Source organism: Pyrgilauda ruficollis, unplaced genomic scaffold (assembly GCF_017590135.1).
Source record: "Pyrgilauda ruficollis isolate IOZ18807 unplaced genomic scaffold, ASM1759013v1 scaffold18, whole genome shotgun sequence".
NCBI classification, from domain to species: Eukaryota; Metazoa; Chordata; class Aves; order Passeriformes; family Passeridae; genus Pyrgilauda; species Pyrgilauda ruficollis.
Window position 1 is genome coordinate 107,528 of NW_024516984.1, and position 23,034 is coordinate 130,561.

The 23,034-nt window shown below is 40.8% G+C and overlaps 1 protein-coding gene across 1 annotated transcript in view; it reads right to left on the bottom strand.

Annotated features, from left to right (window-relative positions):
- Positions 1 to 3,259: 3,259 nt before the first annotated feature.
- The window catches only part of LOC121351919 (neural-cadherin-like), a 54,420-nt gene continuing 34,645 nt past the window's right edge, over positions 3,260 to 23,034 (bottom strand). The window contains exons 19-34 of the mRNA XM_041464383.1: positions 21,210 to 22,827; positions 19,115 to 19,208; positions 18,138 to 18,322; positions 17,334 to 17,566; positions 16,049 to 16,326; positions 14,180 to 14,394; positions 13,763 to 13,890; positions 12,800 to 12,927; positions 12,457 to 12,589; positions 12,194 to 12,374; positions 9,095 to 9,261; positions 8,173 to 8,437; positions 7,142 to 7,322; positions 5,444 to 5,697; positions 4,399 to 4,553; positions 3,260 to 3,956 (exon numbers count right to left, since the gene is read on the bottom strand). Of these exons, the coding sequence (XP_041320317.1) occupies positions 3,555 to 3,956; positions 4,399 to 4,553; positions 5,444 to 5,697; positions 7,142 to 7,322; positions 8,173 to 8,437; positions 9,095 to 9,261; positions 12,194 to 12,374; positions 12,457 to 12,589; positions 12,800 to 12,927; positions 13,763 to 13,890; positions 14,180 to 14,394; positions 16,049 to 16,326; positions 17,334 to 17,566; positions 18,138 to 18,322; positions 19,115 to 19,208; positions 21,210 to 22,827 (4,617 nt within the window). The 3' untranslated portion in view covers positions 3,260 to 3,554. The remainder of the gene's footprint in view (positions 3,957 to 4,398; positions 4,554 to 5,443; positions 5,698 to 7,141; positions 7,323 to 8,172; positions 8,438 to 9,094; positions 9,262 to 12,193; positions 12,375 to 12,456; positions 12,590 to 12,799; positions 12,928 to 13,762; positions 13,891 to 14,179; positions 14,395 to 16,048; positions 16,327 to 17,333; positions 17,567 to 18,137; positions 18,323 to 19,114; positions 19,209 to 21,209; positions 22,828 to 23,034) is intronic.

Here is a 23,034-nt window from a genome sequence, read left to right on the forward strand (position 1 = left end):
CCCCCCGGGCAACCTGTTCCAGGGTTTCACCATCCTCATAGCTGATAGAAAGGATGGGTGCTAATGTCTTTACAAATTATTTGATGAGAAGATGATTTAGGAGATTTAGGAGAAATGGGTGTTACTGTCTTTGAAACGGGTCTCTAGGAACATCAAGCTGCACGGGTTTGTGACAGAACCCAGGCGTTTTGACCAGACATTTTGAATTCCTGAACTTTAGAATATTAGGAGAAATGCATCTGTGCAAAGTCTATTGCAGAGCCCAGATGGTATGAACTTTTGGTGGATCCACAGAACCCAGATGGTCTGAACTTCCCAACTTTAGAGGAAAATGACAATACTTGTTTTTGGAGGAATATGTGGTAGGTGGTTTGGGAAGGCTGTACCTTCCTAGTACCTCAGCCAGTGGGGAAACAAAGAGGGCAACACGTGGTCAGGAGTTACCTTCCTAGTACCTCAGCCAGTGGGGAAACAAAGAGGGCAACACATGGTCAGGAGTTTAGGATAAAAGGAGGCTGCATCCTCCAAAACCTCAAGAGAGACCCCACAGGGGAACGGCCTAGTGGACTCTCTCCCTTCATTAGAATAAAACTGCAGGACTCCTCTGCCTCCTTTTCATAGTGTGGCTTTTATGTGCACAGTTAAGAGTTTTTTCCCAATATTTAACCTAAATTTCCCTTCTTTCCATTTGTACCCACTCCTCATGCTATCACTACAGTTCCTGACAGAACCTCTCTCCAGCTTTCCTGCAGGTTCACTTCAGATACTGAAAGGCTGCTGTGAGTCCCCACACAACCTTCTCTTCTCCAGGCTGAACAGCTCCAACTTTCTCAGCTCAGTGGGGATGCTCCTGTTCTCTTATCAACCTCATGGCCCTCCTCTGGACTTGCTCCATGTCCGTCTTAGCAGTTACAGCTTCCAGTGTTATTAAGGTGTCAGTATTTCCCTGACAGTCCATGTGCGACTGTGCCACTCTCTCAACTGCAACTAGCCAGGATCTGGTTCTGAAGCTTTTCAGGTATCCCTGTTCTTAGAACATATATGTCCTGGGGAGAAGCAGGTTGACTAGCAGAAGCTTTTATCTATTTCAGTAATTTGGCTGAGTTTCTCTAATATTTTACTAGAGAAGAGTTCACAAAGGCTGCACAGGAGGTTTGCAATGTAGATATATGATTACATGCAATAATATTACAGTACGAGAAAACTTTTTCACCGGGAGAGTGGTTGGGCAGTGGAATGGGCTACCCAGGGAAGTGGTTTCAGCACCAAGCTTAGCAATTCAAGAAGTCTTTGTTCCATGCTTTCAGGCAAATGGTGTGACTTTTGGGGCTATCACGTGCAGCTCTCAGCTATAAGCATTCTGCATCTTGCTGTAAGTGACCCGAGGAGATAGAGGAAAGTTCTTCTTTCTCACCTTCCATGAGGAGAGAAGTCCATTACATGTCCTGAGTTGAATGCAGTTTATCTTCTTTTGTGCATGTTGCTTTGTGTGTTCAGTTGTTTGAGGGAAAAAATTAAGTACTGCTTCAGCTTTCCTGAGTTATTTAATGCATCCAAATGTACAATGTTCAGTTTCAGAATATGAATTACAAAATAACCCTCAGGGAGATCATAGTCTGTTAGCATGATTTGTAGCACATTGTTCAAATTGGTCTCTTTTGGAAGAGACAGTTTACCAATAATTATGCTAAGTTTTACTTGATACCAAATTCAGAAGAGGCAGCTTAATAAAGAACAATAAAAATGTATATCCACTTCATGAAAATGTTGTAAGAATTCAAACTTGGAAGAGTCACCTTACTGAAGTTCTGTGGCTCAGCAGTTTTCATTTGCAGCAATCACATATGTAATATTCCTTGGTGTAAAAAATGTTGTCGTTTCTTACCACACTACACATATATCTTTAGAAAGGAGGAAAAATTTACATTAAACAAGATGTGGCTATATTCTAATACATCCACCGTATTTATTTTTTATGACATCGTACGAACAATCAGTGCCCAGCCATGTGAGGTTCTGGCATGAAGGAGTGGCTCATGGTGACTTGTTCTCCAAATCTTTCTAATAAATATTACTAATTTAGTGTCATTTACACAAATAATTTTATTAAATGAATGCAAATTGTTTAATTCACTTCACATGGTACTTCTGTTCAATCAATTTTTGATGTAAACTATTTGTTCAAAATGGTATCAAAATCTTCCCTCTAAGTACAAAACTAATTTACATTTGCATTCTTTATGCCAAGTAAAATGATGAAGAGTAATGAAAGATCTAATTTTAAAACATTAATAATAAATCAAAGCAAGTGTCAAGACTTTGATAAAAAAACCAAAAATTGAGTATCATGGTAATTAAAAAATCCCACTGAGTTGAAAACAGTTAAAAAACCCTTGGTGCTTCAGAGCTTACAAGCACTCTGTAAGCACCTATTAACATTCACACATCACCCCATGCACTGGGAGCTGCCCAAGACGGGAGCTCCACCTTCAGAGAGGTTAAGAGAAAAAGGGAAAGAACAAGGTGATTTGCCCATGGTCACAGAAGTGAGTGTTCAAGTCAGTGTCAGATTTCAGAAGTTTCTGTTTCCCTTTTTTCCATACTAAAAGCAGCTGTTTTTTGGAGAGCAGGAGGAGGCAAAGGAGTAGAGGCTAGGTTTCCCATGCTTTCTGTTTTGAGGATCCCAATTTTTACAATGACTGTCCTGACTGAAAGAATTCAATTCCAGCTTTTGCCTGGATGCCCTTCTAGCTTGTCTTCACACTTGCTATCAGCTCTTCTGTTTTCCAGCTGCACACTTTGAAGAAGGGTTCCGTGTGAAAAGCAAAGTTGGACATAAAAGTTTACTGAACAGAAACTTTTTCCAGGTCTCACAACTGCCTTTAAGAGTTTAAAATTGTCACGAAATCATCTCTTCACAGATGGGATCTTGCTACTCTTTTCCCCCCTGTACAGGTAGTTAGAAAAAGGATCAGACAGAAAAAGTCCCACAGACTTGGGCAGCCTTTGAGTGAGGTGTTGTGTGTCATGTCATGGAAGAGCAGAGTTTAGGAGAATACAATAAAAGCTGACAAGAAACTAGATATTGTAAATGTTTTATATTTAACATTGGTAATAATTATTTCACAGTCTAAAATTAATTCAATTTAAAAAAAAAGAATGCCCTATCCATTGTTACCCGCCTGATAGATTTCACATTAATACTAGGGAGAAAATAATTCAAGTTCTTGCATCCAGGATAATTCTAGTAAGTCACTGTGGTCTACACAAATAAAAAATAGTTATAGTACTATTCTATAGCTGTCCTACCTTCCAAAGTTTTCAAGAAAATTCATGCTTTAAAAGTTTTTGCACTTATATAATGAAGTAACTTTGTACAGTGCATATAAAAAGATTATTCAGATTATCACTCCTGGGAAAAGTGAGTATATCATGCTATTGTACTAAAAACTTGCATCATGTAAGTTACTTGATGTAACTTATGTATAAAAAAGGGCATTTTTAAAAGTAGCGTTCATATGTCATGACAATGTGTCAAGTTCTTTTAACTCTGGTTATAAATTTTCATTTGAGACTGCATAGAGTTCTTTAAGCTTCTCAAACTTTGACCCCCACTCTTGGAGGCAATTGTAATTTAGATCTTCATCCCCACTGATGGAATCTAATGAGCTAAGGCTCCCTGCTAGAGAGCACTGCCCTTCCAAGCAGTAAAAATGAATAGTGTCAGCTGGAAGACTCTTTAGATCATTGTCTGCATCCCGTATGATTTGAGAAACATATTCCTTGAAGTCAGGGATGCTGGTAACAGCTGATATTGATTGCTTTTGATGTGCATGTTTTGGGAGTGAGTCTCTTTTTGGGCCAGTTGGTGTCCTGGAGTGTGGAGCAGCTGCTTGCAAGGAGGAGCGGGGAATTTTATGGAGAGGTTTCTTCAGTTCATCTATATCGTAAGCATTCTGGAAACAAAGAGAATGCAAATATCAGAGAGAAACAACTCAAAACGAAACTGATTCAAAAAATGTTTTACAACACAAGGCAACACAAGACTGAATTCTGTGATTTTTCTACAAGCTGAAGAAGGGAGTGCCTAGTTCAGAGGACTAAGTTCAGATCATACCAAATCCCTTTGTGTAATGATAATTTTCAGCTAAATCAACAATGATGTGTCCAAAGCATCTCCCTTGAAAATGGGCACACATGACCATCATCATTGAAGGTACAGATGGGGCTGAAATAGAAGCCTCCCACTTAAGAGGACTTCAGGTTAAAAAAAAAAAAAGAAAAAAAAAAGAAAAGAAAAAGAAAAAAGCCAGTTTGAAAATAAGTTAACTAAAAGGTCTGGGAAAGGAAAGTGAGGAGATGTTGGATTTGCAAAGCTGGATTGAAGCTGCATCATACCTGGTCACGTTCTCCACCTCCTTCTTCATTATAATTGAAGACATTTTCTCTAACATCCTCCCAGCTTTCACGCTCTTCAGGAATGTGGTAAATTCCTCCTTTCCGAAACCCTGAACTTCCCCACTGACTCCACACGGTGTAGGAAACCAAGAGTGCTGGAAGAAATAAAGACACATATTTGTTATATGACATATGACAAAGTATGTTGCATGATAAACAAGTAGTTATATGATTTCCGAGATATTAAATCAACTCTTAATTTGACAACTAAATTTGCAGGTAAGAAATGAGTATTATTAATATAGAAACAAAATTCATGAATGTAAAGAATAATCTATGTATATTACATCATAAACTTCATTAAAAGGGTATTTTACTTACCTAAAGGAATCCATTTAAATAGAAGGCATTTTGGCCAATCTCTGGCCTTTCACCAATCCTGAGTAAATAAGATACCCAAAGTAAGTAAACCACTGTTTTAATGAAGATTACAAGTGTAATATAATCATGGAGTCTTTGCTATTATGAGATGTCAGTGCAGTTTATCAACATGAACACAGTTTTACGGTGCTATTAATTTTTCAGCCAAAGTGCAGCTGAAAAAGGACGCACTGTGAACATCTCTCTCTGCCCACACTTTTAATAAGGCTTGGCTTTTAAGACCATGAACTTTCTAGATCTCTTCCTTTCTAATATGTGAACAGCATATGTAGCTGTAGGTCCTACCTACTGTAAATGTAAGGGTTCAGGGCAGGTGGAGTTTCAAATGGATGTGGCTGCACACAGAGTTGCACACAAAGATGGAAAGCTCTTACTTAAGAAGGACTGAAAGTAAGTGACTCTGGAAAAGTCCTAACTTTGCTAGAACAGTCTTCAAAGCAAGTAAACTGTAACGATGTGCTAATGTCTGTCTCTTAGCTTCCTCAAATAGTGATCTTCAGAAAAGGTGAAATACTCATCACAACATTCAAAGGTAAAGCACACTTAATTGAGTGGAACAAGGTACAAGATTAAAAATAAGAAAAAAGGGTACATGATCTCCTACCTAGGAAGACAAGGAGGCACATGCTGATTGCCAGAATAGAGCCAGAGCTTAGTCCAACAGGTCTTCCAGCCTTCACCTGGCTAATTTCACACCATCTTCCCTTGTAACCTTCAGGGCACTGGCAGATAGTCTTGTCTTGGGATTGAGCCACGCAGGTACCCCCATTCCTACAGGTCCAGTGTCCACAAGGGGATGAGGTACAGTGTCTGAGCCCTGTAAGGGTGTCAGTCACTTCTACTTTCCCAGCTGGGCACCTGAACAACCGAAGCAGATAATATCTTATAAGCAAGAAAAGCATCTGGAACTGTATGTATTTTGTGCAAAGTCTGTTACTGTTTCTTTAAAGTAAAGTTTAATTATTCTCAAGCCAACCACATATCCACATTGAAAGTTTGAAATACTTGGGAAGTCTAACTTAGTGAGCTAGTAGACTTAGGAAAACATGAACACATGTTCTGGTTTCCTGATCCAGAAGATATGCAGAAGAGCTTCACTCTTCCTTAAAAGAGAGAGCCATCACTTTCTGACTAACTCTTTTTCTACATCCATGGTCTAATCAAAGCCCCTGAAAGAAAATGGATAGCTGAGATCAATAGGAAAAGAGCTAGCGAGGACATGGTGTAAGTTTAGTAATGTTGGACTCTGGGAAGAAATATCATTGACCCCCTCAAAATGACTCCTCTTGTATTTTATGATTGATTTCTTCTTGTGTGTAATTGGACAGGCCCTGGAGATATAGTGTGAGGTCACAGACTTTCTTTCTGCAAGGCAAAGAAAAAACTCTACTGAAAAAATGGCAGAGACTTCATATTGTTCTTTCAGAACCAGTCTGAAGAATAGAGTGTCCCCAAGCACACATTTAAAACCATCTCACAGCCTCTTCTAGCAAAGAATCACCAGATGTCACAAGTGCCAAATTTTGTCTGAATTCCAAGAATTCAAGTGACTCCTCCTTTCAGTCCTGTGTGTATTTATGTTTATTTTTTATTTTTTGGTTTTTTTTTAAACAGAAATGCCTGTATTTTGATTTGCATATTTTAATAAATATTTTGAAAATTTTCTTTAAATAGCAGATCTTCTCCAGGAAACTAACTATGTAGGATAGCTGCTGTTGGGCTTTGGCTCTGGCCCTGGGAAGCCAATTTTAGAATCCAGTTTTGTGAGAAACTAATTTTGAAAGTCTCATTGTTTCATACAAATTATGATTAATTTAAACTTTACAGGAAATATATGTAAATATGTATTGTATTTGTAATATACAAATATATTTATAAATATATATATATTTTACATACATATATGTACATATCTATGTGTATATACACACACACACTGTTTATATACACTATAAGTGTATATATACACTATATTAGTATTGTCATACAGAGGACAGACCAAAGCTTTTGCAATCCACCTTTTATCAAAGGACATTTAATTTTCTCACTGGCCTTCTGGTGATCTTCTCACCATGGAAAAAAAGGTGGAGTAATTAGTAATTTTTCTGCATATCAGACTTGCAGAGAAAGGCAAGTCTAGTCCATGACAGGAGATGAGATGGAAAGAAGAATTTGACCTCAGAATGGCTCTCTCTGGCCAGCAGCCACAGGGAATTTCACTGTTAGAAGCAAGTTGTCTGGTCAAAAGTGGAAAGAAAGAGCTTCCCAGCCATCCCTGGATGGAAACAAAAGCTTCACGTACCGGCACTCGTATTTTCTCCAAAGGTCTACACAAAGGAAGGGGCTGTAACAGGGCTGGCTGCTGCAGGCACTGGAATGGCACCCCATGGTGACCCCTTGCCGTCTCAAAATTAATCCGAACTCTGTGCTCCTGCCCTCCACCAGGAGCGGCTGACCATCCAGCTGGACATCGCGCATACAGCCTGCAGCAAAGCAGCGGAGCATGCACAGCAGCACATTCAGTTAGCTACTTCCCCACCTCAGCCTTGCCCCCAGCATATAAGTGAGAGAACTTAGAGCATTGAAGGAAACTTAAAACATTGTTTAAAAATATCCTTATACTCCTCTAGGTTTATTTTAGGTGAGCTACAGAACGTGTGTCTATTGTTCTCTGGTCAATCTACAGATTGACAGTACTTCTCCAGGAGAGCTGCACTGTGGTACCAATACCACAGTTCAGCAGAATGGTGCTATGAATCAGAACAGCTCCACTAAATTAATCTAGATTTAAGATATAATCTTAAAAGTGGGGCTGAATAAAAAGCAACAAAATGGAAAAAGCTGTTTTCTTGTTGAACGACAATCTCAAAGTCTCAGCACTCAACCCCTGGAAGTGGAGAGAGCAACACAAATTGCCTTCCTCCTGCCAAAAAGTTGTGTTGCCTGTTCCTTAAATCCTTTCAAGACAAAAACAGGAGTGAAGATCACACCATGAGTACACTGCTTGAGGCATGAGAAACCCTGATGTACTAGACATGCCCCTGCCAGAGGGTTTGGAACAAGATGATCTTTAGGACCTCTTCCAACCCATTCTATGGTTCTGTGAAACAAAAAATTGAAGTGCTATTTTTAAAAATATTTACAGGAAATCTCATGTCTTCACTAGAACCAGATACAATGGCACATAGGGTTGAACATTGAATTCCCCAGTAAAGGAAGGGCATAGTAGTCCATATGGGAATTGTTACCTGGGTTTTAGACTATCCAATACACTCAAAGATGGCCACTTTCAGGCTTTAATTCCCCCTATTAGGAATCCATCATATCACTTACCTTGGAAATCACTCTCTGAATGACTGGGAAGGCGGTTTCCTAGCACGATGCTTGCCCAATCCATTTCAAACCATCTATTCACACCCAAGACAGAGGTGACTTCTTGATCCCCTCCACCACCGTTAACACGCAGGGTAAATTCATTGTTGTAGCGCTCCATGGTCAGAAGAACCCACTGGCCATTGTTTATATGTAATGTTCTCATTCTCAAAGAGTGATTTTTGTCCCCCAAACTGAAGTTAACACTAAAGAAACCCTCAACCACCTAAAAGAAGATGATAAAGACCTTTAATAACAGAAATGCACTTTTAAATGTTATTACACAGTCCTGCCTCAAGAAATGGATGTGAGTTTTTAAAATGGAAATGGCACTCTTGTTTTTAAGTGCTTTATTCCCAGATAAAAGTTACCACAAGAAAACTTCAGGTGCAGGAATTATGAACTCTTTTTTTTACAGGCTGCTCTTCTACCTCACATGAACTCTTTAATCAGCCTTCTCCCTACTGATATCTACCTCCAAGTCTTCCCAGGTGACCCTCCTGTTTCAATTAGAATAATTAGCCTCTCTCTGGCTAGTATAGTCCACACAGCTTTTTTCAACAGCAACAAAAATGTAGAGGCAAGTTTCACAGACAGTGAGAGATAGATGCCAAGGGAAAAAGCAAGCAGGACAAGCAGAACAGTGTTCTTCATTCGCATGCATCACATGGATATTTTACGGGCAGTGCAAACTAGAATTTATGCCATGAAAGAGTAATACTGAGAAGGACAATACAAATGAGAGTAGTTACCCTCATATGGAAAATTCTTGCTCTTTATTACAGGACAGAACAAGTGTCTTTAATCAGAAACTGCATGTTTTTCTCTCGCTGAGGTACTCCATGACAAATTGAGAGCACTCAAGCAGAGCAGCTCTGCTCACCTCCAGTCGGATGTATCCGTTCCCATCCGCAGAGGCCAAGCTGAGAAGGGTGCTGTGGGAGAGCCGGGTGCGCACCAGCAGCTGGATCCGTGTGCTTCGAGTGCTGAGGATGCTCCTTGGCTCATAGTGGATCCAGCTGTCCCTTCCGAAAGCCCATTCTGGAAGAACTGAGCACAGCACACAAAATCAAAGCGAAAACCTCAGAAACTGCTGCTCCTTCAGATTTCTGCTCTTTGAGAATTTACTAGCTCTGAATGTCAGAGTTTTAGATCTTAAGGAATTTTGGCAATACAATAAAGCATCGTGGAAAGCAACCTCTGTCCCACTTCAAAGGCAATTAAGAGAAAACCAACAAATCGAGGATTCAGAATTTAGGCAGGAAAGGGAAAATTAGATACTGTCTCTTGCAGTCTGCCTGTTACAAGCTATATGTTCTACCCAATCACTCCTACACTGTGCCCAAATCACTTTGGGTTTTTTTTGTTTTTTTTTTTTAAATCTGAAGCATATTTTCCAGTAAAGTAGCTTATATTGATCTGAAAAATAGAAAAACCAAACAACTTCCAAAAAAACCAACCAAAGAAAAGAATCAATATTTCCTTCAATAATTTAGTCCCGTGGTTAAAACCCCCACTGTTAGAAAATATGCACTTTACTTCCCATTTCAGTTGACACAAGAGAAAGCCTCAGGGAAGGCACAGGACTTTTTAACTACAAAGGGAGATTAAGTTAGTGTTTACTATTTTAACTATTTAGTGTTTACTAATAATTAAAATATTACTAAGTGTAATAATGTTTACTATTTTAACTGGGGAAAATGCACTGAAATTTGTTTTCCTATCCCTCTGAGGAACCCAGGGTCCAGCACAGAGTTTGACGACGTTGCACTGCACACTTCCATGGAAATCAAACACCACTAAACTACTCAGGGCCTGATGCTCTTGCAGAGAAGGCACCTATTTCAGTCTCATTAGCTAACAGCAGTTCTAGATCTGCTTTGGGCCAGGCTTAGTTGAAAAAAAGAAATTTCACTAAATAAAGAGATAGTTCCAGTTAGTTAACAGACAGGACAGACACTGGGTCACCAACAGCTCATCAGATGTCAGTGTCATGCAAGTAGAAATCCAAAGAGTACTCAGCTCATTCTGGGGCATTTAGTTTGGTTCCCAGGACATGAAGCATCAACTGATCAAGAGACTTAATTTCTGCACTCTCTTCTCCTTTCACTGTCTTCTCTCTTTCCTTTCTTGAGGCATGTTTTCTTTTCTCCTCTAGGTTTTTCCCCCCACATTATTTTTCTTAACCCTGTTCTTTCTTGTTCACTGTCTCTGCAGCTACAGGTTCTAGCTGATGAGCAGGCATAGGTTTTCCTGGGATGCTCCAGTGACTCCTGTCTTCAGCTGTCTGCTCCTTGCTGTGAGCATGTCACAGTCATTCATAAAGCACCAGCTGCACACCAGCATTTTGTAGCCCAATATATAGAAGAAGCTGGTGCCAATCAAAGTTTTTCTGTTACATCAGGATATGACTTATTGAACAATTTTGAAGATTTTGAACAATTACTTGCTGAGCCCTTGGTTTGTCCCACAGTAATGAGGGGTAGAACCAATACAGCAGCGGGGCTTGTGAAGTAACATTTAAAAATAATGCAAAACAGAGTGGGATTTTAATCCAGGCAGATGTTTATAAACCAGTATATCTGTCTGTAATACAAATAGCTTAACTATAGTAACAATTTTTTGGTCATTATGAACACCTTAAACAGTGAATGCTCCAGGCCTAGACCATGCCAGTTATAATTCCAGTCCTCCCCCTCACTGGACAGACAGGGCTTCCACTGAGTAATTTACTGTCACACTTTTTAAGTCTTGTGTGGCAGATGGAGAAAGAAGAGAGGGTCTGGCTGCCAGCATAGGGTATTATTGTTCTGGATACAAGAAGGAAAATTGGGTGCATTGAGCTGAAAGGATATGTCCTGTTCATGAATTCCAACATACTGATCCAACACTAGCTTGCAAGCACGGCTTTCCAGCTGCTCTCTGCTGCTCATCCTCACCTGTAGCTCACTCAAACTACAGGACTGAGGGGGACAATTCTCTTGCAACAAAAACCCCCAGAATTATGGTGCACTGGTGCTCTTTACAGACTGTTATGATCAACCACATCATTTGTACCTTGTACCTAGAGGCAGGTGAAGTCCCCATAAACATCTGTCACTCACTTCTGATTCCTGCTTGGCTGATGAAGATTTTAAGATATAGGGGACAAAGACAACTTTAAGTGTATTTCCCCTGTACACTGAACATGGGTGTGGGCTACTAAGAGTTAAATAATTTATTTTCTAAGTTTTTGAATTGTGCTAAAATTTTCCAATTTCTTACAACATTGCTGAGGTTTTCATTATCCACCATAGGAGGCTTTTGTTCTCTGATACATATTTCATGCTGACTTTGTACAGGATAACACATTTGTTGCAGGCAGCCTGATATTATGCCCCCACATACACCCACTGCTGTGGTCTGGGGGCATTGCTCTGATACATATTTCATGCTGACTTTGTACAGGATAACACATTTGTTGCAGGTAGCCTGATATTACCCCCCACATACACCCACTGCTGTGGTCAACTTGCAATTCATTCTAATGACAGATGCAAATGCAGTTGTCACCATTTTACAAATGGGAAATGGGGTCTGAAGATAACAAGAGGGTTATGCCCACAGGTTTCACATGTTCATTAAACTTTATTTTGTGATCAGCCTGAGCAGAGGAAAAAGGCACAATGCAGAATATTTCCCTTTCACCACTGAGAAATAAGATGGTGACAAGAAGGACAAAACAACCTGTCTGACCACTTCCCTACCCTGCAAAATAAAGCGGCTCTAAACATAACCCTCATCTGTGCCATTATCTTTATTTAACAAGAGTTAGTAGGATCTTTACGTCTTTGCAGATCTAAATCATTCCCAGAGCACAGCATGCTGTTGCTATTCTATTCAGTTCGAAGTCATGGCAGTATGACTTTGAACACTGGAACAGAGTGTCTGATGCTGTTCCCACAGATCCTCACCACAAATTTGTCCCTAGAACTTGCAGTACCTTTTTCACATGCTAATCCAGCATATCCTGGGGAACAGTCACAGCGGAAGAAATCCCAGCCACCAACACATTTGCCATGGGTGCCACAGGAGGCCATCCCACCACTCTGACACATATCATCCATAAGGACACAGCCAGGAGCACTGTTCAGGGACTCTGCAGGGTGCTCTAAATCATAGACCTGGAAAAGGTCAAAGAAAACCATCACAGCAGGTGCTTACAATTATCAGCAGTAAACCCAAAAGTCATCTTTGTGGCCCTACCTTGCTGTCAACGATGACGTTGCGTATGCAGCCCACAAACCCTCTGAAGTGCCTTTGGGAGTCACGGTAAGGCAAGGTTTTCTTAACTCCACCCAGCTGCAGGGGCTGATGGCCACTGAAGAGCTTTCCCATGCTGAAGAGGAGGGAGGGAGGGAAAGAAAGAATTAGTGCCATGCAAAATACATCAGCTTACCTGAATTCACCACCCCACTCCCACCTTTTTCTGCAGCTCTTTTGAGCAGTTGTGTTTCAGTTTTTTGTTGTTGTTATTGTTTTTTGGGGTTGTTTGTTTGTTGTGGGGTTTTTGTTTTGTTTTGCTATTTTGGTTTTTTTTTTTGTTTACCTTTGAGATCCCACAATCTCTCCAGAGGCTTCACAGGCAGACAGATCCATTTGGGAAACCTTCTTAGTGACACTGCCATTGTCTCTAACTGAAACATTCATGCAGTTGTCAAGAATCAGCTTCACTTCCTAGAAAAAGTTATTATTTAAAACAATTATATCAAGAGATGTGCATATATTTTAATTACATGTTTTCTTTCACTTAGCAGAAGATAGAATAGTAACTAGAAATTACAGTGCAGGAAACTTTGTTCAAATAATAAAATACTCTACACACTAATCTAGAAAGTTATTGCTCATGGCATGTAACTAAAGAGCCACACAAAAGAAAGATCTGACTCTGCCATGACCATGCCAAGTCATTGGCATGGTAGAGGGAGCATAGGACATTCTTGGAGTTTTCTGTAAGATCACAACACAGAGAGATAAGCTAGCAGAGCAGAAGGTCTGTCAGGCTGCATCCCAAATCCTGACCTGCCCTTCAGCTTGTCTTATGTGGGAGAGAAGGGGGAGCCTAGCAGATGCCTTCAGCAGTGTGATATGAGCAAGATATTTCATGTGCACAAAAGTGCATCTACCTCCTTTGTGCTACGCATTTAAAGTCTGTTGGTGGGGCAGGGCTTCTCACTCAGATGAAGTATGAATATTTCACTCAATCACATCAGGAAACACTTAGACCCTGGATTATCACAAATATGTTGTCTAAGCAGCAGGCAGGATAACTAAAGAAAGGAAATAGCATGGCCAGTTTCATAACTGGATCAGACTTCTCCAGGCCTTGTTTTGCTTCACTGCTTCAAGACTAAGAGGATGTCCAAAGTAACAAACTTCTACCCCTGCCATTTCAGAGATGATGGAAAATTGATTGACTGAGTTCTACAGAGGGGAGGAAGGATTTGGAAGGAGTAGCTAGGTACATGAATTAACGCTTACACAGGACTGCCTGTGCCATATTTACACTTGCCTTTCCATCATTTATAATTTTAATATTGTGCCAGCGGCGATCTGCAACATTAACTTTTTGTGACAGCTGCAGGAAAAGCTCACCAGAGCTGTGGCTCACGGTCAGCGACGGGACACCACCAGAGAGTTCTGCAAAGGAAAGACTCTTATTGGATATGCAGTAACCATGTTCCCATTCAAATGAAGTTGAAATGACTATTGCAGTTAAATCTTAGTTGGAGAATATATTTAGACAGCTTAAAAAAAGTCCAGCTTCTAACAGTGACACAAAGATATGAATTAGGCATACTGGCAAACTATTGTGCATTCTCCTTATTCTTCAAAAGTAACTTTCTGAGCCTTTTTAAAAATAAAAATCCCGAAGCTATGAATTAAGTAGAATAAACACATAAACACAAATACTTTATAAGGTGCTAACCTAAAGCAAGGAAGTTTTCCTGTTCTCCAGGCTGCCCTTGTGCTGCTGGTCCATGGTACAACAGAAGGCCATCAACAACTTCAGTGACAAACTCTAAGGAGATGCGGCTCTCAAAGCAAGGCTGAAGAGGAGGGAACCAGGCATAACCGTGGCCTCTGAAGGTGTGTTTTGTCTGCTGGCAGTCTGGGCCATGAAAATTTGCAGCACATTTGCATCTATTTAATAAAAAAATAAAAGCAGATATCCACCATGCAAACAGAAAATGCAAAGTTCTCTTCTGAGAACAAGACTCATTGCTTTGAACACAGCAATGTTCCCTAGGCCATAGTACAGGTAAAGTACTAGCAAAACTTCTGTCGAAAATGTTTTGACTTGTTTGTATGAACACAATATAAATTTAGTCTAAATTAAGATATGTTTATGCAAGGATATTCCACAGAATGATGGACCTGTTGTAATATATAAAGCCCACAAAAACCTCATACATCTTCAGCATAAAAAAATAAAAACATGTTTTTCACTAGGCTAAGTTATCAGCTTGTCTGAAGACTTTGTAATGCTGACAGGAAAAGCAAAGGAATCACAGAATCCCAGGTGGAATGGGCCTCAGGTATAATTTGGTCCAACTTTTCTTGGCAAAAGAATGATCTAGACAAGATGGCCTGGCATCCTGGTAATGTCCATTGTTGGATAAATGACCTCCCAGCCAACCAACCAACCAACCAGCCTCCCTGGGGAGATTAATACAATGGTTGATTATTCTCATTGGGAAAGAAGTTCTGCTTGTGCCCAATCAGAGTCTCTGCAGGAAGGGGGTGGGAAGGTCATATCACCCAGAAAAAGTGGGGTGTGGCAGTCACAGGCCTTGACCTCTTCACTCTTGTTGCAAGATACTTACTAGTTTATTTCTTTTACACTATCAAACAAAAGACTCTGAGTTCTTTCCAAGTTTTTTCTCTGTAGAAAAAAGTAGGCACAGTATGAGAGTAAGAGAACCTGTAAGTGGGAAACCAAAGGGACAACAGAAATGGGCAGAGGGACAGGAAGGGAAATCAGCTGGGCTCCTGTTTCTTAGTTTCTGTTTCCTGTAGATTGCTCGTACCTTTGAGAGCAGAATGGTGGGGGTAGGATGCAGGAAAAGATGACACACAAAACTACTGAAAATGGAGCAAAAGCACAGAAACCTCAGAGCAGAACAAATAATAGGTGACAGAGCCTACCTAGAGTATCTAGGCAGCAAAATTTCCCAGTCTGATTATACCTGAGTAGCAATAAAAACTCTAGCATGACAAGAGCTTCTGCAACTTAGTCTGAGTCCTGTCACCCCTACCAAGGGTGCTATGAAGACACTGGCCAGTGTTTCTGCTTTCCTATATTGGGATGATTATTTTTAAGCAAACATGCTGGAAGCCACATTCTGGAACGGGATCAAGCTAATTCTGAGCTAGTACAGTCCTATAATTTTTTTTCATCTTTATTATCTATGAGATCTCATTTTTGGAGAAGCAAATAAGGCAAGAAGTGTGGGGAAGAGATTATTAAGTGGCATAAGAGATGTGATTAAAACATTTAACAGCATTAAAATGTTTAAGGCAGGCTGCACAAACTAAGAGCATTTTGCAGGGTGGCATTAATGGAACTGGTGCAGCCTGGAATGTTCCCAAGGTTTTCCTCAAGACTATGTTGAACGTAAAATATATGTACCTGAGAACAGAGGTTCTTTTGCAAGACCTGTGTGTGAAGTATAACAAAACTTAGATTTGCCACAGTGGGAAGACATGAAGTGATGGTTCCTGAAGCTTCGACTCATCCTCCTTACAGTCTGCACTACATGCATTGTGTCTGCACACCTTATGAAGCTTTACCAACCTGTAGCCCAAATCAGTATCCACACACGTGCCACCATTGAGACAAGGGTTTGTCTGGTACGAGGAGCAGGAAAGATGAGGATTCTCCCGAGCGGCACAGCCACACACAGCATGACTCAGGACCGTCACAGACACCAGTGAAACGCTTCCAGCTGTGGTGATGGTTGGTACATGGTTCTGTTCGTGCTTACTGATGCATCCGCTGCTGTGAGTGCAGTCTGCAGTCACACATTCATCAATGCCAGCCAGGGTGATATTTATGTCCAGAATGCTTTCCAGCTGAAGAAGAATAATTAGTTGCATTCATCTGACTTTTCCACTGAGTTCACTAATGACAGCAGTGGAAAGCCCAAGTCTTATTTATTTTCAAAACTGGTTGCTGTGCCAATTCCTTCCAATGTCTGCCTCACTCTATATGGCCAAAGGCAGCTCAGTCTGGCATCTGTTAAGGCCAAACCTTGGTGTAAGTCAATTACAGCATGAATAAGCATTTCAAGGGCAAAAATACTGTCAATATGCATTAGAGACTGAGTGGATAAATTTATTATCACCAATGGTTCTGATACATTATTTACACAGCTTCTAAACTATATTTTTAATCTGAACTTCTGACTTAAAGATACTGGGAATTGGTACTGGATAGTGAAGAAATATCTTTCCTGGCAAGAATGAGTTAGTACAGCTCTGCACCAACATGTTCCCAACAGAGCAAATAATTTCACTCTTTTCAATGGTGGTTTTGTTGTGTTTGTTTGGGTTTTTTTGTTTGTTTGCTTGTTTGTTTTTTCTTTATAGAGGGAAAGGAAATTTGCTACATTTTAAACACATATTTCCAACCTGGTTTTGTACTGGAGAGTGGCTCTTTTACTACTTTGGTCTTTTAAGTCTAGAACATTGAAATGTTTGGCTGTTTTGGGAGTTTCAACTAGAGAACTAAAAATTGAAACATTAAGGCATCATGTAGAAAGGCAACAGCCAAACACGTTCTTTATACAGTATTTTACAGTCTTTTCAACAGAAAAGACATGTTTACAGTCCTAAAAGCGTATTGTGTTGAGGTCACTTAATATGTATTTAGAGTCTGGCTTTCAGAACATTAGTATTTAAAACTTTTAGTATAAGTGCAAAAGGATTGTTTGATTTTATTGATTTAAACTCTCTATTTAAAACCATCACACATTACTCCCTCAGTCATTCTAATTGTTCACATTCACTAGGCAGTGAGCATTACCTGAATAGACACAATGAGAAGGTGCTGTGGTTTCAAACACAGGATGGATACTTACCCAGGCTCTGGAAGCTGCTACATTGCCATTAAGTTTTTCTGCTTTATAATAAGGTGGACCATAAACTGCAAACCAAACATCAACCCCTCGGATTGGACTCGGGCTATTCAGTACACTGAAAATGTGAACATTTTCCAGTTGAACTGAGATAATTTCTGAAAGCAGCTTCTTCATCTGGTAGTATTTACTTTGTTTTTCAGGTGACTGGGATATGAACTCCTCTGGTGTGATACCTGTAACAGCAGTTGAAAACTTGACACACGTTTCTTGCAACTGTTGTAGCAATAGAAGAGAGGAGCATCACAGAATAAATCATGAAGTTGCAGAAAATTGACTCAACTGCAAATTCAGGAGTATTTTCATTTTTAGGCTCTGAAATTTTCTGTGCTTGCTTCTGCTAAGCCTGTGTGTTCTGAAACTTTTTAGACTTTTATTAATTTCCAATTTTTTTTAAATTATTTTTTAGAATCAGAAACATGTTTAAGAAGATTTTACTTTTCCACAAAGGTTGAAAGAATTTGGTGATTTTCAGGCAGACACTTGTTCAAATAAAGTTTTTCTTCTGAAATATAAGTTGCTGGGTTTTTTAAAAGTTGGTATAGAAATCAGACAACTTTTCCTTGCTGTTTGTTTTCTCCATAGATGTTCCTTCACAAGCAGCATCAGAGGACCATGCAAAGATGCATTTTCAAACCCGCACCCAGAAAACTATTAATTCTCATCCCATATCTAAGAGCATTCTAAGCAGAATTCTAAGTATCACAGCAGTAACACTGCAGACATAGACTTGAGCACACTGCTTACCTTTTATTCGTACAGAACCAGCATTACGGAGGGCATCATCTTTGATTTCCTTCACTATAACCTTTACAGTGGAGATAACATCTGGCCAGACTCCATCAATGACTCTAACTCTTATGTTGTATGTTCCTGGTGGGGTACCTTCTTTAATAGTCAGCAAACCTGAGTTATCATTAAGGACAAAGTACCTGTAATAAGAGTTAAGCCAAGGAACAAGCTATGAGAAGTTCAAAAGCTAAGTACTAAATATCATCACTGATGGTTTTTCTGAACTGCTTTCTATTTATCAAAGGAAGCAGATGTGTTCCCTCACGAAGGGACAGAGCAGAACAGAACTTTTTTACATTGTCTCCTGTTGGCTCCTAATGACTCTTCACCACTGTATCATGATGGTTTTGTCCTGCTGCTATGCTGTATTAACTGCATAGGAAGACTAAAGCTGCAATAGCCATAACTTTGGAAACACTGCAAACTCCTAGTGTAGATATATTCACTGAGAATGACACCTCTGTCAAAACCTCTGAGTGGCACATGTACCTCTCAAACACAGTCACAATCCAGACACTCCCAATTATAGTATAAAAAATCTAGTATAAAAAAGTTGAAACCAGTCTTGAAACCAGTCTTGAAACCAGTGGTGACATGGGAACACCAGGAGCTTGGATGGAGGAATTTAGAAGTTGGTAGGTATGCTTCCTGTAGCGGCTCACTGATACAGATTGTGGGTATGACTCTGAACAGGAATTTAGAATTCTAGCCCATGAGGCAATGGGCAGCAGACTAGTTTGGCATGCAGTGTTATTTACTGCAGCCTCACACTCAGAAGGGCTTTTGGAGATCTGCACACAAAAGTGTCTAACCAACAAAATGCTTTTGTACTCATGTTTTCAAAAAAAAGTCAGTGTAAATACTTGTTAAGATTTTGTGTGTGCTCAATTTTGCAATAAAATTTATGCAACTCCCATTTTTCTCTCCAATACCTTGATGTTTTCCCTTCAAATTGGTAGATTTTGCGATCCCAGTCATCAGCATCAGGGGCACTGACCTGGCCCAGTACAGTCGTGGGGAGAATACCTGGAACAACATAGCACACCAGTGGCACAGTCAGACCTCTGACATGTACACAAACATGTACTGGTCTGAGTACATGGCTCGTAAGCCTAAGACCTCTACAAAAATAGTTGTGGTAGTTCTCGAGAGATATGCACTGTCAAGGGATAGGCATTTGTAGTTTGCAAATGCCACATGGTGCTCTGCTTGTTACATGTTTCCTGTATGACTACACAGATTTCATTCTACAGGTGACTGCAATGAAAAGCAATAGGAATGAAAAAAGAAAAGCCACCTCTGAGAATTTTCACTATTGTTTCTGTGTTATCCAACCAACTTACAAAGTGGTTTAGACAAGGATTGGTGTTTGGCAGGACAAACAACCAAAATGCAGACTGGGTTATAAAGGGCAAAAACAGTAGCAATAACAGCAAGATAGAATTTACAGCAAGATAGAGAGGATGTCCAAAATACAGTGGCCACGCTTATTTTGAGTAAATGGTGAGACTGGGGTGAGATGGAAAGCAGCATGTATTCTGCTTGTTTTGCATCCTCTCAGCAAAAATGACAAATGTAATTTCTGGATTTACAAAACTTCTAAAGGAAAGTTACTTACTTCTGAAGAAAACAGTTCTCTGAATTCATAAACCTACTGAGTAAAGAATCAAGGATACACGAAAAGGATAAATGCTACTGGACAAGGATGTATGATGAGGAACAGCACAAACCCTGAGAAGCAAGGAACTGAATGCAAGGAGAGAAAACTGTACCTCTGTGGCAACTGTGGCAACATTCACTGGATATTTTGCAGGAGACAGTAAACAGGATGCCCTGGTGTTTGATTCCCACAGGATATGAATGTAACATACAATGTAATAGTAGCCTTTTGATTCTGTCTCTCCTCTATATTTTAATTAATCAAAGATCTGAGGTCTTCGATAGTCCCTCCCAGAAATTAACTGATGTACTGATGAAAGAAACAACTAAAATGGAATTCAGGCTTAATGAAAATGTTTGGTATTTTAGCTACAGGCAGAGTTTCTCAGCAAATAGAAACAGATTTGGTTTCAATTTAACAATAAGCTGAACTGGAGTAATCACGCAACAGGCAGTACAAGGTTTCAGTACAAATAAATGTGAACAGCATCTCCTCAGAAGTAGTTCCTAATGTGCCGCAACAAACAATCTATTTAGTGTGCTATCAAACTGTATGACACAGAGCAGAATAGAAAAGGAAGGAATGCCCTGAGCCAACAAGGATGCAAGCATCCCAAAATATTTTTACCTGTGTGTTTTATTTTCCTGATGGGCTTATTATGGGGGGCATCAGATCACAAGAATACTGCTGCCTAATTGCCAAAGCAAGAAAGGAAAGAAGGCTTCTGTCACACTGCATGCAGCCAGCATTCACAGAAAATTCCCCCATAACAGCATCTTTCAGCTGAAGACTTAGATGACTGTTTCAACAGTTTAGATATGAGTTCAGTTTAAGTGTATTCACTAAAATTCAATTCAGTCTGGAGAAGGAAAAATGTTTAAGGAGGAGAAAAAAGATTTTCAGCATCCAGACTCATCATTTCTCAGCAACGTTATGAACTTCAGTAATTTTTTCTCCCCTGATATGTTAATGCTGCTGAAAAACTGTATCTGAAACAAGAGACCATTACTCAAGTTTGACAGAAAGGTGCCAAGAAAAGCAGCCAGTTATGCTCCTTCTTCAAGGCTGGCTCACTTTCTTCCACAAATCAAGTGTCCCAGACACCTGTGCCCCACATACCTACTGCTCTCCAAGAAAAGCAGCCAGTTATGCTCCTTCTTCAAGGCTGGCTCACTTCTTCCACAAATCAAGTGGCCCAGACACCTATGCCCCACATACCTCCTGCTCCCTGTTGGGGTTTAAGCAAACTTCAGTAGCACCTCAACCAACAGCTTACGTGGAACAGGACAGAGTCCTCCTGTAAAACTTAAAGCTGCTTCTTTTGGCCTAATGTCACGCTTGGAAGCAAACATCAGGGAGTGATTTACCATCATAGCTGTAAATGAGATACTCCATGAAGCCAGCAGAATGCGGGTGGTCATTTTGGTCCCCGATGTTCACGGTGAGTGTGTTGGTGGAGCTCATGGGTGGGATGCCGCTGTCTGTGATCAGGATGGGCAGGTAGAACGCCTTGTGCACCTCCCTGTCAAAGGTGCGCAGTGCGGTGAGCCCGGCACTGCCGTTGTGGAAGTCCTGCAGGCTGAAGCTGCTCAGGCTGTCGAAATCGCTGAGAAGGCGAAAGGAGAAAGGGGCTCCGTTCGCAGCAGTGTCTCTGTCCTTGGCATACAGCAGGGTGGAGGTCTCGTTCATTTGGACAACCTGTGGAGAAGCTGTGTTTTCCCAGACCACCGGGTTATAATGTGCCTCGAACTCTGGCCCGTTGTCATTTACATCCTGCAGAGTCACTAAAACAGTGGCACTGCCAGTCAGAGGGGGCTGTCCCATATCAGTGGCAATCACAATGAGTTGGTACTGAGCCACCGTCTCATAATCCAGCAATCCTGCAACCATCAGCCACCCATCACTAGCCAAAGAGAACTGGCCATCTGGATCAGACTTGTTTAGCAGGTGGAAAGAAAACCTCCCATTCAGGCCAGAATCCAAGTCAACAGCAGAAACCTGAATAATTTTGGTGCCAACTGGTACATCTTCCCCAAGTGCAGCCACTTCATAGAACTGAGGATAGAAGACAGGAGCATGATCATTTGAGTCCTCCACATAGATCACACAGTGAGTGATGCTGAAGAAATCCATGTCCTCTGCTTTCACAGTCAAATTGAATACCCTCTCATGAGGCTTCTCAAAGTCAACGCGTTTGCGTAGTCGGATAAACCCACAGCTGTTGACTTCATCTGTCTCTATGGAGAACTTGCGGTCGTTGTCCCCATCAACGATGCTGAATGTCACCATGGCATTTTCTCCCTCATCTCTGTCCACAGCAGACACCACTGCCACCTCAGTGTTAATACTCGCATTCTCAGAGACAAATGCTGTGTAAATCCTTTGCAGGAAGACTGGAGCGTGATCATTCACGTCAGTCACCAAAATAGTGGCGGTGCCTGTCCCAGTGAGCCCTCCTCCATCTCTGGCCTCAACCACCACTAGGTATTTGTCTTCCTTCTCACGGTCCAGGGACCCAAGCACTGTAGAGATGGTGCCACTAACTGAATCAATTGAGAACAAGTTCAAATTAAATTCGTTTTTGACGTTCTGAATGATACTGTATGTTAGCACAGCATTTATACCAGCCTTGGGGTCATCGAGGTCCACTGCTGTCATTTCCATGATAGGAGTGTCAGCAGGTGAGTCCTCAGGGATGTGGCCCGTGAAACAGCCATCCGACACACAGAGGAAAAGGGGAGCGTTGTCGTTCACGTCCCTCACTTCTATGACCACATCTGCAAAGCCAGTCAGGCCCTCTCCGCCCTCATCCGTTGCAAGAACGAGAAAGCGCCACGTCGATCGCTTCTCCCGGTCCAACCTTTTGTGTGCGCTGATCTCACCTGTGCTCTCATCGATGCTGAATTCGCTGCTGGCTCCCTGTCCGTGCAGGGAGTAGCTAATGGCATTTTGGTCTGCTGCTTGGTCGGGATCCATTGCAGAAACCTGGAACAAGCCACAGCAGGCAAGTGTTTACGTTAAAAAAAGGGAAATCACAGTTCTCTTATCAATGGCAGCTGCTACAGTGCGGAGCGTGAATTTTAACAGCAAGCATCTGTTGGTTTGAGTCATTCAAGTACTCTTTCAATAAACACCATGTACAGCCTAGAGTAACAAAAAGAGGACATTTCCACAGACTAATACATTCTACTT